An 18721-nucleotide genomic window follows, 5' to 3' on the forward strand; every position below is an offset into this window, starting at 1 on the left:
ATCTACATAATACAAAAAACCTGAGCATCTAATAACTAGACTGTGGATCTACATATGCACCCATAGTTGCATAGAGTACTCAACAGTCTGAAATTCAGTATAATCAAGAGGAATAAATTTTTAATCAATATTTGTATGGTTATTTCAAATCATCCCAGGGACTCCTAATGTCCGGGAGTCGAAGCTATTTTGGAACACCCTGTACACATATAATGTTGCAGACTACACACCTATACGGTTCCCTCGACTCTCCCTTTGCGGCCGGCCCCGTTTCGCCGTTTTTCGTCTTCCTTTTTCGCTACGTCCTCTCCCGTTCCTGCCAGCCACATGGATGCTACTCTTGCCCTTGCGCTCTCCCCTCTCGAGGATCATCCTCCCCCCGGGCCGTACTTCTGTAACGGTGACGCGGGCTTTCCGTTACACGTACCACCGTGCGCTGCGGCCTAACCAGCCTATTCCCTTTCTCGTTTGCCCTCTCCCCCACCCTGCTGCGTCTGCCCTTCCGCCCCCCGTACGTCGTTGCATTATGGATGCAACGGGTCGCTGGACGAACGAAAGAACCCACAGACGAACGTGTTCCCGTCGCTACCCAGGGAACCACGGCCACGTTTCTTCATCCTGTTCGCCGCTTTTCGCGATCCTTCGAGTCCCCATGATATCTTTCTATCCCTCTCTCTTTCTCTGTGTTTCTCTCGATCTCTATTTCCCACTTGTCCTCCCCTTCTACTACTCTCGACCTTTGCTTCCCTCTTAATCTTCTTATATTTCTCTATGTCTCTCGGTTTCTATTCCTTTATGCCTCTCTTGTTCTCTCTCTATCTGTCCTTTGTTTTTTGTTGGACCCTCCACTCTATTTAGCCACGTCTCCAGCTGCTTTTTCTTCCAGCTTTTCTTCCCCGCTCCGCCATTTATGTAGAAGATCCGTTTCCATCGTTGGTGCCGTTACCTCACCACGCACGACACGCCGTGTTTTTTAGTTGTTAGGAGGAAGGAAGACACTTCGTTGAACCGTGATCTACGCTTGAGATCGCGTGGCCGTGGGATGTTAAAAGGAAAGCCTATTTTACGAGGACCGTCGAGTTCTCGTGTTTTTTTGTAGGAAGGGAGTGGATTGGGATGATTGACGGTGGATCGAAGACCTGAAATTGAAAAGATTGACGATTAGAGGGATTGTTTGTGGGGATGGTGTTCACGGTGGTACGGTATACAGAGGGATTTCGAAGTGATTAAACTGGAGGATTTGTCTGTTGGGTGGTATCGCCTGCAAGAAAATGGCTGTGCAGGGGTTGTTCAGTCACGTTCGAAGCTGATTGAAAAATGTTGGTGTTGTGTTCTAGCTTATAAATAAAAAGAAATTATTGATCACGTAAAAAATTCGATTTCTGTGAAGTGTTTAAGAAATCCATGTTATTTACGAAATAACCGTACACTCGAAATTTGCTTGTTTAACGAATCATAATTATTCGTGAGTTCTAAAACAATGCCGATTCGATGGAAACAGACACGAGGACGAAGATGCTTTGTTGTAATTTTATGATCCCATTGTTCGAAATTTCCCTCCGTACGGATTTCTTGCTATCACAAGGAAGCAGAAGGTGGTAGTTTTTGCCGGAACGGTTTTATCCTAGTTCTACGAATGGGACGATTCACGTTACACAACGTAACCTGCCTGTTTTGTTTTCCAGAACAACACTACGCGGCCGCCGATTCGAACAGTTCGACGCCCGCGAAGAGTTTCGTGGCCTGTAGAGTTTGCGGTGACAAGGCGAGCGGTTATCATTACGGCGTAACCAGCTGCGAGGGTTGCAAAGTGAGTAGAACAATCGATGTATTCGCTTCCGTTTACGCGAGATCCGACACAGATCGACGAGAGTGACACGAACGATAAATAATATTTATTTTCCTAGCGAACAAAAACATTAACTAGAAATAACTTTCCAATTATTGTATTATGTATGTAGTTTAGGATAAACTTCCGAAAAGCACCCACTTCCGATGACCCTGACTTTGACATCTGTTATCAAAATCACCCACACGAGTAACCTCCAAAAAGCTTAAACAGTCAATCATTGATTATTAAAAAGTTATTAAGAAAGAAAAATTGAAAAACCTACTGTAACTGATCCAGAAATCTGAACTTTCGTAACGTAGTATCTTTAAAAAAATACTGTTCAAAGCATTATACTGATCTGAGTTGGTTAGAGATAATTAAAGAACGAAACAAAATATACTGTTCAAAGTAGATATTAAAAAAGAACAAACAAAATACTTAAACTGTCTCTAACTAACTCCGATTATGCATTATTTATGACTTAAAAAACGAAATAATCCGTGTCTGACTACGTACGGTTTTTTTCACTGTGGCTGTCCACGTGTTCAGGGGTCTCGTCATTGTGCAGCCCTGAAAAATTGTCATATCATAGGAATTTTTTTTCGGTGAACAAAATGTTCAACATAAATGAAGTATTGTCTATTTATTAATAGACTTTAATAAATAATGAAAACACTTAATACATCATTTTTCAGGACTTCACAGTGGCAGAACCTCTTTAAGATGGCTTCTGAAAATTTTTAATAATTATAAATTTAATTGAAAGTTTAACAGAACATACAGAAGTACATTCTCCACTGGACAAGTTCAGCAACTTTCTATTCATAAAAGGAACGATAGAAATAACTTTTCTACCGTCGTAGCTGTGAGATCGAAGACTGAAATGACGAAACGGTTGATCGTTTAAGACACATCGGAATTAACTTCTGATCTTCATCTTTGTGTACATTGCTCGTTATTCCCGACAGTTCGCCTCAAGTCACGGAATTGGAAAACTGATTATACAAACACCATGAAATCGTGAGCGGATACGCGTCTCTACGAGTCGCGGCACGAATGATAGAAAGAGAGAAAGAAAGAGAGATACCTGAACGGAACTTTCTACGCCGGGAAACGTAATTATATACCGTGTAAACTTTTCTTTATCTCGAAATGTTCCCCCTAACAAGATCCCCCTCGACGCGTCGCCCCCTCCTAGAAAGTTGCGCCGCTGTTATAAATACAATTTTTTCTCTTCCTTCCCATTGGTGGCCCGTGCATTAGAGGCTTCGACTACTTCTCGATCAGTTTGTGTGTGTGTGTAGGTACCTTTTCTACCATTTCTTCGAAGTTCCTCGTAATCGTCAAGTTCCTATTTCTTCCTTTTCTCTTCCTGTTATATCTCATACTTTTTCTTTTCTCTTTCTGCTATCACCAAGCCTATCTCATTCTTTTTTTTTCCTATCGTCAAGGCTTCTTTTGGTTTCTGCAACTAATTTTTTTGCGTGAGAACAATGTACATGTCGCCCACATTTGAGTGACATGACAATAAAAAAAATTGATAAAAATTGATAAAACTGATAAAAAGTATAAAGCGTCCTAAATGAATGAGCTACCGTAAATCCAGTGTAAGAATTTTCCTTTGCAAACTAATTGAAAAATGTTGCAACAAGATGACCATCTTCTACCATTAAATCGCCGTTTCATTCAATTTTCTTTCGCTCTTTATTGAACAGACCGTCTGTCACGTCACCATGGAAACAGTGCTCTCGCGATCAGCCTGTTTGTCGTTGTGCACGCGGCTTAATCCAGCCGCGAGATGCACATCCGCCGGTGCTGGAACGGCTGGGATTGAAACACGGAAGCCCTAAGGCCAGAGTTAACGGTGAATTGGTACATTCTCGCGCTCCCACCAAGACACATCCTTAGGCGGCTGGACTAGCGTGATCGCGCGAGTGCAACACGCGCTCGGGCTCGTTCCTCTCCGATATGGCGAAATTAATTTCCCGTCCCTGGCAAAATGAATGCGCGCGTGTTGCTTCTCGTGCCCCTCCCCCCTTGTCTTTCCATTCCCGTGGATTCACGATGTTTTACACGAGGCGAGCACGAGAGGAACGAGACGATTCTGTTTTTGTTCACCTTGGAAAATTGGCGGCCAGCTAGGGAAGCTGCAGAAATAACGGAATTGGAGAAGTTGTTGAATAATGTTAATAGACTTTTTACGATAACAATTGTACGTCTCCTGCCTTAACCCTCCGTGACCCCGTGGATCTTTCATGGCACAAGTGAAACTTCGCGGTCAAGTATCTCCGAAATGAAGGAATTGTTATTAAATATTAATTAGTCGCATGGGGTCATCGTATTTGCGAAAGGAGGACCTACACCATCGCTGATATTTATTGCAATGAGATCAAATGATCCATTCAGTAATCCCCCAGAATTCTATTTATTAATACAAATGTTTCAATATAATCATTCACAAGAAATATTTCATCGAATCATTGCTTACTTTTCTATTAATTTACGAAAAAAGAATAATACAATGTACATACACATTTATTGCACGAATTCGTGGATACGCTGTACACACTGCAAATTCACGTCGAACACACGAAAACGTCCCTTTTCAATAAATTTCAAAGCTTTTCTACAGTTCGCCGTACTAAAGAATGCATAGGCCAGCATTTCCGCCATAGCTATCGCGGCCCAAAATGCAGGCTTGCATAGTTAAAAGACCAGAGGGTAAGCGAGAGAGTGAGAGCGGGTCAGTGAATTTTCGTTGGGCGGAAATTCGAGCACGCTCCCCGTTAAACGTGCTCGACAAACAAATTCGGGGGAAAAAATGAGCATTCAGCAGAGGCGGGATCGCGAGGCAAATTCTTGATTCGATTTCATCGATTACAAAACCGGCTACCATATTCGAGCCAGCTTCGTTACCCCATCGTTTTAATTGTTAAAATCAACAAAAACCAAACGCGCACCGCTTTTTTTATCGCAATAAAACATTTATTCAATAACTGATCGGTACTTTGCCTGGAAAAATATAACAAAATGTTCTTGTTAAATCGTACACACCCTTTGTGTGATTGTTCTACCAACTTTTTTTTTTTTACAAGAGTGCATGAATAAATTTTTAAACGAACGTGTTAATTTATTATGCAACTTTATGTTATATTCTATATTATGTAATTTAATGTAACAGACATTCGAGGCTGGTCGATTTACCGTACAGAAATCTAAATTCGCGTGAGCAACTCGGAGCCAGCCCACTTAGAAAAACGGTGACAGCCGTTCGCCCGCTTTCGCCTCGTTACACAAGTGGAATAAGACTGCACGCGTCTGACCATACGAAGGCCGTCGCTACTGCGCCCTCCGGTATCGTCGATCTATAAAAATCGTGTTTCGCCGCGGCGGAACGCAACACGTAATACATACATGCATACACTGTGTCGCATGCAACGCGTTTAATCTCGACAAACGGCCTGTATTTAATACAGTGTATTTATAGCGTGAGCGTTTTCCACAGAACGAGGACCGCAGGTCGTGTGCAATTAATATTAAAGAGCGCGTTATTACGATTAAACCAACCACTACGCTGACTGGAAACCGCGAGTCAGTGGTGCGAGCGAAACGTTCCTGATAATAAAATATTATTGTGACTCGTCGGTTAAACCGAGCTGAAGATTAAATTGCCAACCGTCGCAATGTAACGCTGCCAGCGGATCAGTGGTATCGATTAATTAATCGGACACAGCGAAAGACGTCTTCTGCTCACTCTATTTTCTTTTTCACTCGCTGTCCTTTCTTCTAGTCGACCAAACTTCTACAGCAAGGGCCTTGAGCTCGAGCCATCGTGACTTTGTGTTAGTAACCCATCGATGTGAGTCAGAAATGATCTGGCTTCGGACGATCCGCGAAAGACATGCTTCTTGAAGAATAACTCCTCCGACGTTTATCTGAAAGTGAACATATTTTACATGTTAGTAATCATCACTACTAATCATTATTAAATTTAAAAAAACGAGGATGACCTTGAAATATCGGGAAATATGAGCAATTGAATTTGACGTTAATTTAAAGTTTATAATACTTTTTTTAGAAAGTTTCTCTAAAGTTAATAAGCATTTTACATGAAAAAATCACAACAATTTGTTGTTTTTTCCATTGATCGAAACATTGTGGGACGGCGCAAACGTTGGTCTTCTCTCGTCTGATTAAACGTAGGCCTTTCTACTGGCCACGCGCGGCCGTGCTGCGCTGTCCATTTCAAGTCTGATTCATTACGGGGCAGAGCCACTGCACGCCTCGTCCGTCGAAATTCTCCAGCGCGGTATTAATTGATATCAGACCTGGGCACATTTCATTTCAAATAAAATTTGCGCAGGTCTGGATTAGGCAGGACACCCTGTATATTAATAAACTCCAGACATGATTGTTTACTTTATACGTTATAGTTTCCTTTTACAAAAATTCTTGAAAAGGCCGTTTTTCACATCGTACACATGAGAACGTACCCTTAAACCCTCGCCCTAGACAGAAAACTGATTTAAAGAAAAACCTGAGATAAATGTTCGTCATGTGACATCCTGTTTCCCTCGAGTACAGTAGCGCGACGTCGGGTATCGATTTTCGCGACGAGCCGAGGTCGGGCCGCGGGTATCGAATGGTGGTATTATTGACTGTCAGGGGTGGTGGTACGACTGGCCACGTTGTAGCCTCTTGTCCTAGGATATCGGCCGTGGCGGATACGCGTCGTCCTCCCTGCATTGTCGCGTATGGCTTTCATTAATTAATAATCCCCCTCCCCCCCCCCTCTCCCCCATTCTCGTCAGTATGTAATAGACCAATAAACCGATACCGTTCGCTCCGGAACGAGAATACGCGTCTCTTAACCACCGTACACACTGTTGTTTCTGTGGAAATACACTCATATTTCGATTCACACGTTTTTCCGATTCCGATTTTTGAATGTCTTATGTTTTGTTAGTCCCAATTAAAAATTTGGAGGTTTCAACAGATCTAACTTATACTGCATGAAACGTGAATTATTTCTCTTTATTTTGAAACAAATCACATATAAAAATATCAATTACTAATCAATAACAATTTAACTTTTGCTAGACGATATTAGGTACCTCCACCCTATTGTGCGACAGTAAAGGAAAGATAACTACGTTAATTGCGGAAGAAAGTAGGACTGTCTTAAATGGCACAGTTTCAAGACTTTATTTCGGTGAGATAATAAAAATTTCGGGAGGTTTATTCTGGTGATTCGAGAACAGTGAGCTTTATTCATTCGTTTTCATAATGTACGGTGCCTGAGATAACTTTCGTGCCGAAGTGAAAATAGATTCGCGGACGTCACGGATCCCTTGTTCGATCGAAGATCGTCGAGTTTGATTGTATTTCAAGTCAGGTTCAAGTGTGATTGTACTGTGAATCTGTATCGAGAGACTACTGAGGAATTTGTTGCTCTTTTAACTGTAAATAACTAAAGTATCTTGTAACTCACATTATTATTAATCATTCGTAAAATTTACGACTGAAAGAAAACATATAATACTTTGGAACAATATTATTTTTACTGGGGTAGAAGCCAACGTTACAATTATTTATGATAGACTTAAAAATAATGAATAATTAAGATAGTATAGTCTGAACAGATATTGACAATCGCGATGAACCATGAATTCGAGGTCGTAATTTTTGTGATAGTTTAGTGATCCAGGGATTAAATTTATAAAACCTACACGTAACGTACCGTACATATACATATGTATGCTGCAGAGTTGTAGAGTATCGTATATATAATTCTGTGTAATGAAGTAATAAATAAACTCGGCAGCAGATATCAACACAATGTAGTGCGATACTGGTCACGTCGAACTCCAATAGACTCGTACAGACTTAATAGATACACAGTAGATACGTCAGAGTCGACATACAGGGTACCAAATTCATTAAACTTCGAGCAAACAATTTCGAAACAATCAAACTCAATCCATACGACAGGGAAGCCGTTAAACTTGAAACGGACCATATCAGGCAGTTCAGTGCCAAAATAAACCTGTCAAACCCATTAGAGGCTACATCGGACAAATCAGACCAGGCAGAGACTCTATAGACACCTGTCTTTAATGGACCTTGTTATACTACAATTTGAAAGCTTAAACATCGTTCTGTGCCATTTTGCTCCGGGACCAATAATGAACGGAGAGGTCAACCCTGTTAAAAATCTTATTTTCGTCACTCCCGATTTGTCGCCCGAAGCTGTTCGGCACTTTTTATCCGCGACCTAATTTACGGAACGTTGACGCTCCTGATCGGGCCTCCGGCCGAGATCGCTCAATTCCGCGATTCGGGGTCACGATGCATAGTGAATTGATTGGCGAAAAACCGTCGAACAATTCTCGAATCGCGAAAATTTCACGATGAAACCCTCGGCTTCGCGTGAGCTTCACGATGTGTCGAGGAGGCATGGCATCGAACTGAGCATTTTTAACGATCCTTTTAAGCAACTACTTTCATGAAACATAGCTTTTTTCCAGTCTGTGTAGCATTTCTGTGTCACGAGTTGTCGAATTGACCTGGGTTGTTCATCTGAATTGTTCATTTCTCAGGAAATGAAAGGGCTTGTAACAAAAAGAAACTATCCTAATATTATAATAATAAACAATATAAAAATTTCTAAAGTAATTTATAAAGACAGGAGTAATAAATAAATAAAAATTTATTTTGCCTCTTAAGTATCGTATTGGGTTCAGAATAAAATAGAAAACTCGTTGGATCCGATGAAAGTTTTGTTTTTTATTGTATTTCACAGGACACGACGCCGCGGTGGACAAAAGTTTCTCGCTTGTTTGTACGCGGAGCATTAATCATAATACGTCGGTTATTAAACGAGCCGTCCCGCGTTGGCCGCGGCAACGAGGTCAACCCCTGAGCCACGGTGGTACGCAACCACCCATCCCTTCCACCCCTTCACCCCTCGACCAACCCTCTCTCGGTTAATTTCGAGGTAACGTGCGCGCTGCGTGTACTCCCGATATATTACGTTCCGCGTGCCCGCCCGGTTACAATTAACTCTGCCTCGCAAAATTTTAATTCTAAACCCAGATATCCTAAAAAGTCTTGGCAGCCTTGAAGATCTTGAAATCCTATAGATTCTTAAGTGTAAAAAATCATTAAAAACTAATACGATTCTAAAACTCAACAATTAACTTAAATCCTATGATTTAATGTATATACGTCACAGTAAAAGCATGAAGTTTGGTAAATGTAATACACTTACTATGTAGTCAATGTGTGCATTTACGTACAATTTTAGCAGAAGTATGAACCAAATATAATAATGGTCTATCCACTTACTGAATTAACGCTTTTACTGTACCCTATACAATTCATACAATTACTAAAGAACATTTTATATCGTTACGAGTAGAATTTCGCGATACGGTCACCGACAACTGGCAGAATGCAAAACGTTTCTGGATAGCGACATCGATCTAGCTCTCAAGGATAGCCGAATACCCACGCGATCGACGATTAATTCTCCCCGTCAGAACCTGGATTTAGGGCTCGTAAAAATGTCGTTTGCGGGGAGGAACGGATAAGAAAAAAACGAGCTTTTGAAAGCGCCCAAGATAGTCGCTGTATAGCCGTTACCGGCGCCACGCGTTTCTAAAACCCGAGTATCCCAGCTGATTTATGCGAACCGATCCGTTTATCGCGATCTTTATGTAAACCGTTCGGTAAATAAAACGTTGGGTATTACCGGAAAATACGGAACCAAGATACGCTCCCGTGATGCATTGCGCGGACCTACTTTGTCCACCGATTCAAAAATCCCATGTTAATTATGAACAATTTTGTTTTCGCAACCAATGAAATAGGATTGTAGAAATTACTGAAAACGTAGGGAACTTTTTAAATATGCGATTCTAAACGCAAAAATAGGTCGAAAATGTAGAATAACATTTTTTTTGGTAGTTTGGTAGGAATACATTTTTTTCAGTTAATCTTCAAACTTGTATACCCGAGTACGTCGCACTCATCGAGACATTATTCTACACAAGTATTAAAACAAATAACATTTATTTCCAATTACAATACATACATATCTTCATATATACGTATGTATTTATCACATACTTTATGTATTAAATTTAAATTAAAAATGTCTATTTTAATCGTCATCCAAAAAAAATATTTTTTTTCACGGTCGTAAGTGCGAATTGTCGTAGATTGACATAGATCAAGGAATACCTGTATGTACTTTCTGGAAGACTGATGACTGTAACAGAATCTAATTCCTCATACTAAGTGAAAACACGTTTTCATTCAAGAAGAGCCAGTGTATCAGATCGAAATACGCCATTCGAAAATAAACGGTCATCGTCTATCGCGGAAGAAAAATTTTGAAATTGGTGCCGTCTGGTGGTAAATTATTTCTGGCCGGGCGGGAAGACCGTTTTTCTTGCAGACGCTCGCTGTCTCTGGGTCAACGAGGCGGATGCATAATTCAATTGTGTTTTGTCATCCTTAACACGCCCGTTCCAACGAAAGAATATCAACGGCCAATAACCACGTTTCGGATATCGTTTTTTCTCCCCCCACCCCCACCCCTCCAGGAAAATCCCATTTCCTTGAGCGAACGAAGAGAAGCAAGGCGCGCTTCAACGGAAAATCGCCCCCGGGGCGTTCAAGCGCGGGATTTCATCGGCATCCTGCTTGAAATATTGACAGCGTTATCTTGAACATTCTGGGCGGTCTGAACCAAGGGCGGTGATCGTTTCGAAAATTTATTAGGATGAAAGGAAGAGGTCGGGGGGCGATGCGGACGACAGTGACGATGGCTCAAAACAGATTTCACGAGAATCCGTGTTATTTACGTATACCACGAGAATTATTCGATCGACCTAACCCCAAACCAGATACGCCAATGGAAAGAGATCCTATAATGTAGAGTTTACATAAACAAAAATGAAAGATATTTTTTCTTCAACACGAACGCTGCTTATTTTATTCGCTAGCTCGATACTTGGCGTAACAACGCGCGCGGGGCTGCTAATGCTCGCGTCCCAGGCGTTGAAATTACCGGACGTTAAACACCTGTTACGTGATTGCTGCGGAGAGCGAAAGCGATGAACGGGCGAATGGCAACACGCACGATTTCACGATCCCGTCGTAACGAGGGATTTTGTTCGTCTGGCGCAGAGTCGACGAGGCTCCACGCAACGCATAGTATTCCAGAATGAAAATATAGCAGGTCAAATGGTCAAAGAGAAATTTCTGTAATCTTCTAAAAAAATTAATAACAACTTATTATGAACCATAGATGTCTTGTTCCATCTACCTTCTGAAGGAAGGTGGGTAAACCTCGCGGCGAGGAAATTACAAAAACAAAAAGAATCATTTCGCAATGGAAACGGCTGTGTTCATGCCGATTGTTTTTCTTTCTTTTTCAGGGCTTCTTCAGGAGGAGCATTCAGAAGCAAATAGAGTACAGGTGCCTGAGGGACGGCAAGTGTCTGGTGATCAGATTGAATCGGAACCGTTGCCAGTACTGCAGATTTAAGAAGTGCCTAGCCGTCGGCATGTCCAGGGACTGTAAGTAACGAGTCACTCGAAGCGACGATTACTTTGAGTAAGTGACATGCGGGATTCAAATATGTATTTGATCGAATCGTAAGAAAATTCCCTACCTGGACCAGTGTTGTCTAGGAGCTCTTTATGCACCTCTACTATGTGTAGACTTTAACGTATGGCAGTAGTGGCGAATCCCTTAAAGTCGCGTCTCAACCAATAAAAAAAAATACGTATCCCCTATTTTTGACTGCTTAACAGACATACGAACTTACGTCAAAATCGGAGGAGGACACTTCCGTGCCTTCCCTTGTCAGTTGATTTTAATAAAGTGTTGCACTCATTCCTCACCCGGAATTCAACAGTCACACTAAAATGGAAATGGAGTAACGTAACCCCAGAAAAGTCGTGTAGTATCACCTCGTCTGTGGTAGTAGCTACAAGATTAGTCATATGTTTCGCTCGTTTCTTGGCGGAGGAAGTACGGGTTCGCGTTAATAATCGCGGTGTCTTTTACTTTTCGGAATTTCCGGGCTTCGTCGAGAACAGCAAGGGGGGCCGGAGAAAGGCAAGGTAAACTGAAGCGAAGTTGCGTGCATAATTAAACGTCAAAGTTCCAACGGTGCAATATGCAGACGGTGTATAATAGGCAGCCTAGGAAGCGACTAGCTGGCATTGTCGGCGAAATCGTAATAAGCTTCAACAGCCTTCCGAACCGCTTCGAAAGGGATGCATTACATCACCGTTAAGGCAAAGGCTAAAATATGGGCGTAAACAAAATTATAGGTTTACCTATAAAAAAAAAGTGAAGGTGGTCTTGAAAACTCTGGGGAAAAAGGATTGACAAAAAATCTGGCACAATCATTTCAAAACTTTCCTTGAATCATGTTATCATTAGCTAAAAAAAATTTTCGATCGAACAACTAGCATTAAAATAATCTAATTTAACTAAGAACAGCTAGGTAGAATAACATAATTTGTACTAATCTTCAATGTCGTGGAACAATAAGAATTTGTTCTAAATGTTTATCTGTTTCATTGAAAGGAGAATCACGTAACAGATCCAATTTATCGTTACAAAATCGATGGTCCGATGGTGGTTAAGCGTCTGTAATTAGAGAATTCCGTGCGTAAATACTTTTGACAGGCTGCCAGGTCTCGGAAGCAACAAGAAGATTGGAAATTTATTCGACGTTACTTCGGACGAGCTTAAGTTCCGAGCTGAAAATGATTAACGAGGGGATGAAAGCTCTTGATGTGTACGGTAATGGACGTTGCCCTTAATCCGGCACCGGTGGCCTTAATCGCTCAACATCGTTCATTTTTTTTGTTCTTCATTAAAAATTCGTTGCACGATTTTTCCGTCCTCTTGTTAATCTCGGCTCTTCGGAAGTTTACGCGTCCAATGCTTAATAAAAATTCGATGTGTAAAATTTAAGAAAAGATTATACAGATAACGATTAACGCAACGTCATTTTTCATCAGTATATGATCATACTTTAAGTGATAAATTTTTCTTAATGTCAAAATGAAATTCGCAGTTTAGTACGTAATTTTGTCAAATAAAATTAACAACCTTTCCTGAACAACTTTGTTCAAAACCGATCGGCCTATTTTACGCTGCGTCCCCATTATGCCGATCGGCAAAACCGAACACTAAATAGGCCGATCAGTTTTGCCGATCAGCACAATGGGGACGCAGCTTTGTGTCCCCATCATGCCGCGCAGCCTGTTGGCACGTGCCTATGACATATCCCCATGTAATTCGTTTTGCCGATCGCAATAGTGAGAACGCAGCTTTCAGCTAAACTGAGAAAAGTAACAGAGTGAAGCAAGAATAGATGAATAGAGAATTCAACGGATATGTTCAAACGATCTATCCAATCGTAGACTATATACAATAAGTTATAAATAAACGTGGTAATTTAATCGATATTTTAAGAAATCAAACGAAACTGTTGTTTCAGCCGTGCGATACGGCAGGGTGCCGAAACGTTCGAGGGAGCGTGGCCCCGAAGACACTGTACCGACCACCACCACCACGACGACAACGACCACTGGTGTCCAACAGCTAACCTCTCCCGGTTCCGGCAACAATAACAACAATAACAACAACAATAACAACAACACCACAAGCCAGAACAATAACAACAACAACAACAGCCAGAGCCAGAACACCATAGCATGCGTGCCACCGGCCGCGGTGGTGGAGGCGGATCAATCGGACGCTGACGTGAAACAGTTGGCGGTGTACGACGTGATACTGCAAGTGTCACAAGCCCATCACGCTCACTGCGGCTTCACCGAGGAATCGACGAGGGGCATCGTTCGGAAACCGATGATAATACCGGTGAGTTTTACGAATGTATTCATTAACGACCTCGATCAGAAATATTAGGAGGGTATTCGAGTGTAGACGACCATTCTCAACCTGATCTTTGGGAATTAATTTAAAAAAAAACTATCAATCCTAGGAAGCTCTGATTTTGCATATATCTTTATACATATTTAAAGTAAAAGTAGAAATTTTTGTAAGACATTTTATTTACAATTATAGGAGTTATAAATAGACATATACATACTACGGTAATTGTAAATGTAAAGGAATGAATATTCTTCTTATAATTAGCATCCTCTATCTTCGATGCATCACAAAGCAATGACAGTAGAATTGATGTTTGTAATACTGTTGAGCAACCAAGTGCTTCTTCACAGCCGGCAAGTCCCGAGGACCCAGAGGCCGCCTCTTCGACGGCCGAGACGGTCGAGTCCCAGAGGATCTGGCTTTGGCAACAATTCGCTACCAGGGTCACGCCGTCGGTGCAAAGGGTGGTGGAGTTTGCGAAAAGGGTGCCAGGATTTTGCGATCTTTCGCAGGACGATCAGCTGATCCTGATCAAAGTCGGTTTCTTCGAGGTCTGGCTCAGCCATATCTCGAAGATGACCACTGACAGCTCGATGACATTCGAGGACGGTACTTACATCACCAGGCAACAAATGGAATTGATGTACGAGGTGAGGACTGATTCATTAATTTCCATACACTGTATCGACTGTGAATTGAAAGCTCGACGGTATACAAAATTATTTGCGGCTCAATAGCTGAATTTACCTTACTCTGATTGGAGTGCCTGTGTAACGTATGTACATAACCCAAAAACGATACTTGCACAATGTCCATTCTATTTATTCGTTTGTTCTACTGTAACAGTTGATCTACGGTTGTATACAACAGCGCTGCACAACTAGACGTTACATACATACTTGTTATATTCATCTGTACAGGGTGTCTTACCTAACGTGAGCACCTATAGCATCTTACTTGCTTTTGATTTGCAGAAAATTGATTTTAATAGATGCTCAAAGTGATGTCCATCAACTTTAATATATTTTCGCACTAATCCCTCTCTCGTAGTTAATTTATTATTTAGTTGTTCAGCATCCAAAGCTACAGACTCTCGTAACACCTGTCAACCCACAAAACATGAAACTTCACATATTTCGACTTGTGTTCAATGCTGGTAGTTCTAGCGTTAAATCGAGATCATCCTCTACGTTCCACCGACGTTCCATCCTTTCAACTTCCCTGGCTATAGATTTATTAATTGATCATTTTGAAACAAAACAGCCAGACTTTGTGTCCGCCTTGATGCAATTCACGTCTGCCCTGAACGGCCACCAACTCTCGGACACCGAGTTGGGCCTCTTCTCCGGGGCTGTTCTTCTCGGCGAAAGACCCGGCCTGAACGACGTCAAAGCGGTGCAGAGGCTTCAGGATCGTCTCCTGGAGGCACTAAAGGTGCAAGCGTTACGGAATCACACGGTCCCGGGCGAGACCACATCCGGGGGCGGATGTTCGAACGTCTCGAGCGTCTCGCAGAGGATACCGGAACTGAGGGCCCTAGGGGCCAGACACGCGAGTCTGCTGGACTGGTTCAGGAGGAACTGGACGAAGCTCAAACTACCGCCCCTCTTCGCCGAGATATTCGACATTCCCAAGTGCGAGGAGGATCTTCAGTGAAGAGGTGATTTTCCGACCGCTTAGTCTCCTACAGGCTGTAAGAAAAATTTTGAAAATCAGATTTCAGGATTTACGAAGTATTAAGAATTGTCTGTTGCTTGTAGAAAATACCTGGTACTTAAAACCAACAATTACATATCACATAACCAACTGTATTGGGATACGATTATGCAAAGCTATTTGACGAATTTATCGAGTTCGAAAACGATACAAATTTTTGAACTTATTTTTAAACAAACCAGAGGGAAAAGGAGTACGCGGAATTTTGGTAATTTGTGCCGGAAGTATCCCCGAAGACACTCACCGAAAGAAAACTCACAGTATTCTACAGGGAAAACGTAGAATCGTGCCTCGGTCCAATTGAATTCAAGGAAAACGATCAAAATTTTCTCTATGTAATAGAACTTTCCAAAAGAATACGATTCTATACCCAAGGGCCATCAAGGCTTCCGAAAACTCTTGAGTAGCTCGCGGTGTCGCGTATTTGTTAATCTCCTCCGGACGGTAACTTCGGCAAACAGAGTAAATTGCGTCACACGGAAACCCGGGCGAACCCCGCGCAAAACGACGGAAAAGTAGGTTGCTCGAGAACACAAACCCCCGAAGTGACTTCAGCCTCGACTTACTTTCCAACTTGAAACCACTGCCTCACACCATCCCCCCTGTTCTCCATTGAATCCGTGTTTGCATTTTCATCCACGCCCCTGAAATCCGCCCGAATTTGCAATTCAATACACCCTCAACCCCTCCACTTCCTTCCTTGTGTAGGGGATACCGGGGTAGAAAGTAACAGTTTTTGGTTTTCATGATATAAAAAAGCCTCTATTTCAGCTAGAGATTTAATGTTAATTTATACGGATAGGTTGGAGATTCAGGATTAGTTCATTTAACTTTGTCCCTCAGTGTCAAATTGACCCAGTAGTGAAAATTAATATAAGAAAATTGTAAATAGTTAAATTTGCAAGTTCCGATAATTATCAGAATTCATTGATTATCTGTTATCATTGCGTTGTATATTTTATTTAAAAATGTATAACCCCTGTTACTTTTAACTCCGATCTCCCGTACACCAGACAATACGCAGCATTTCTAATAATTGCGGTGTGTCGGTCTTTGAAGAATGTTTCAGAGTACATCGAGTTAATTCGACGTGAACGAACGGGCCCCCGCCGTGGGTCAAAGAGAGAGAATCCTCTAATTGCCAGCGCTGATCGCACAAAAAAAAATCACGCAGCCCCGGACACCGTGGACGATTCCGTTTCTACTGGAGATGATGTAACGACGGACATGTCCGCCCCACGATATGGGATTGGTGGCTCGTCGGTTCGACGCGCAAAAATGGCCCCCGTTGGATCAGGGGCGATTCGTCAGAATTATTTTTTTTTTTTTTGCTTCTGGCGGATCGCGACTGCCGCCGGATCGTGCACCGTTCGTGTTTCATTGATGTACGGACGGCGGAGGAAGATGGATCGTTTCCGCGGCGAACGGGTACAGATCGCCCGATCTAACCTTCTCTTCGGTTTAACATCGAGGGCTGAGTGTTACACGGTCGATTAACGGCATGAGGAGAGCTTAAACTCCGCGGAAAAATTCTTGAATTCCAATAAACGTTCAACGGTCTTTTGCCTTGGAAAAATATAGCTCCAGTGGTCTCGATTCGATGAGAAAAGGGCAGACATAAACTGTACGCCGTACGCCGCGGCACGGTACGCATGCATTTAATAAATACTCAATCGACGTGGGGGAGGGGGGGGGAGGATAGCATTTGTTTTTCTTTTCGTGTAAATTAGTCTCGCCGCATATCGTTGTTGCAATAAAGCGGCGCGCGGTGAATCGAACACGCGCCGCGCGGAAAAAGATAGCACAAAACCGTGAACGAATTCCACGGATGGCCGTTTATTACGGCTTAAGCCCGAGGGGGAGGGGTGAGAAAGTTCTGTCTGTCTCTCTCTTTCTGGGCGAACTCTTGTAGGAATCATAACGAAAGATCGTTTGTAGATTAATAAGGGGACACATCGACCAACCTTCGATTAACGTTTAATCAACGATTAATACGATCGAGAGTATAGCATAAACTTTGAACTATGGTCCGTCTTAACCTAATCTCATCGATGTGTGATATACTCTGTACTGTAATATCAAGTGATACATTAATATATCGAAAATATAGTTTTAACATGAATGAAGTTATTAATTTTTTATTATTATTTGATGAATACGAGAGTTATGATATGAAATGGTATATGACGAGAGGATAAGTTAAGAAGGATTTACAGTTCAAAGTTTCACCGTTGGCCACAGAATTTAAAATTAATTAAAGGGTACATTAAAGGTTAGTCGAATTTGGTCGAACTGGCGCCCAAGGACAGGGCTGATTTAGGGGCCTGCTGGCGTCCAGACGGGACACGGTGTATTACCCTGATAAATGTATCTCGTGGCCGATCGGATGGAGGACGGTATGCAACTTGCAAACTCTCCAGAGACATATCGAAAAGCGTGCGGGAGAGAGATATTTTTTTCTTTACGTTCGTCCATAGATATCACCATGTTTTTCCATCCGTTCGAATTCAGAGGAGGGTGGAAATCGTGGACCGACCGGTCGCCTGCCCGCTCTCAAGATGGCGGAACAAGATGTTGGACGCGCGCGAACACTTATACATATTATACAGATATTATACAAATACAAACTAAGGAAGAATAACGTTTCACGCTATGAAAGCTCAAGAGGAAATCTTTATAGGATCGTGTCTCTCTAGATGCATCCGCTACGAATCTCAATCTATGCAATCTCTATTTTTATTACTTGACAAGTAGTGTATAGTGGATTACCTTTATAGATATTGTTGCATCGCTTCAGGGTGTTCCGCGGAAACGAAGAGTCTATTGTATTCCTTCGTTGAGAACTTCTCGAGACTCGGACGGTAAGGGGGGTGGGGGCAAAAAGGTTATGAGTCGCGTTATATCGAAAAGAGTACAGGGGTTGGGGGAGGGGGTGGAAAAACGAGTCGGACGTTGCGTATGGTGTGTAAAGTAAATTGTTACGTTGAGCTGTTGCAATTTGTTATCGGGTCGATCCCACGACGATCAATCGAAACAATCATTTCGACGAAAAAAACGTTTCCCGTGTTGTTCGAATGGGAATCCTGAAGTGAGCATGTTTGAACTCTTCGAACTCTTGAACGCTAAATAAAAAACTCTCTGACAATGACTAGCATGTAATGCGTATCGATATGTAATATAATATACATATATACATATACATTCATCGTGAGAGATTTTGGTGGGTAGGGGAGGGGGGGGGGGGG

General features: G+C 42.1%; 1 protein-coding gene across 1 annotated transcript in view; it reads left to right on the plus strand.

The window, feature by feature from the left end:
- LOC107187550 (ecdysone-induced protein 78C) overlaps positions 1 to 15416 on the plus strand; it is a 67851-nt gene extending 52435 nt beyond the window's left edge. Inside the window, exons 2-6 of the mRNA XM_015575673.1 lie at positions 1686 to 1810; positions 11278 to 11419; positions 13363 to 13745; positions 14111 to 14410; positions 15024 to 15416. Of these exons, the coding sequence (XP_015431159.1) occupies positions 1686 to 1810; positions 11278 to 11419; positions 13363 to 13745; positions 14111 to 14410; positions 15024 to 15416 (1343 nt within the window). The remainder of the gene's footprint in view (positions 1 to 1685; positions 1811 to 11277; positions 11420 to 13362; positions 13746 to 14110; positions 14411 to 15023) is intronic.
- Positions 15417 to 18721: the final 3305 nt, after the last annotated feature.

Source organism: Dufourea novaeangliae, unplaced genomic scaffold (assembly GCF_001272555.1).
Source record: "Dufourea novaeangliae isolate 0120121106 unplaced genomic scaffold, ASM127255v1 scaffold89, whole genome shotgun sequence".
Classification (NCBI taxonomy): Eukaryota; Metazoa; Arthropoda; class Insecta; order Hymenoptera; family Halictidae; genus Dufourea; species Dufourea novaeangliae.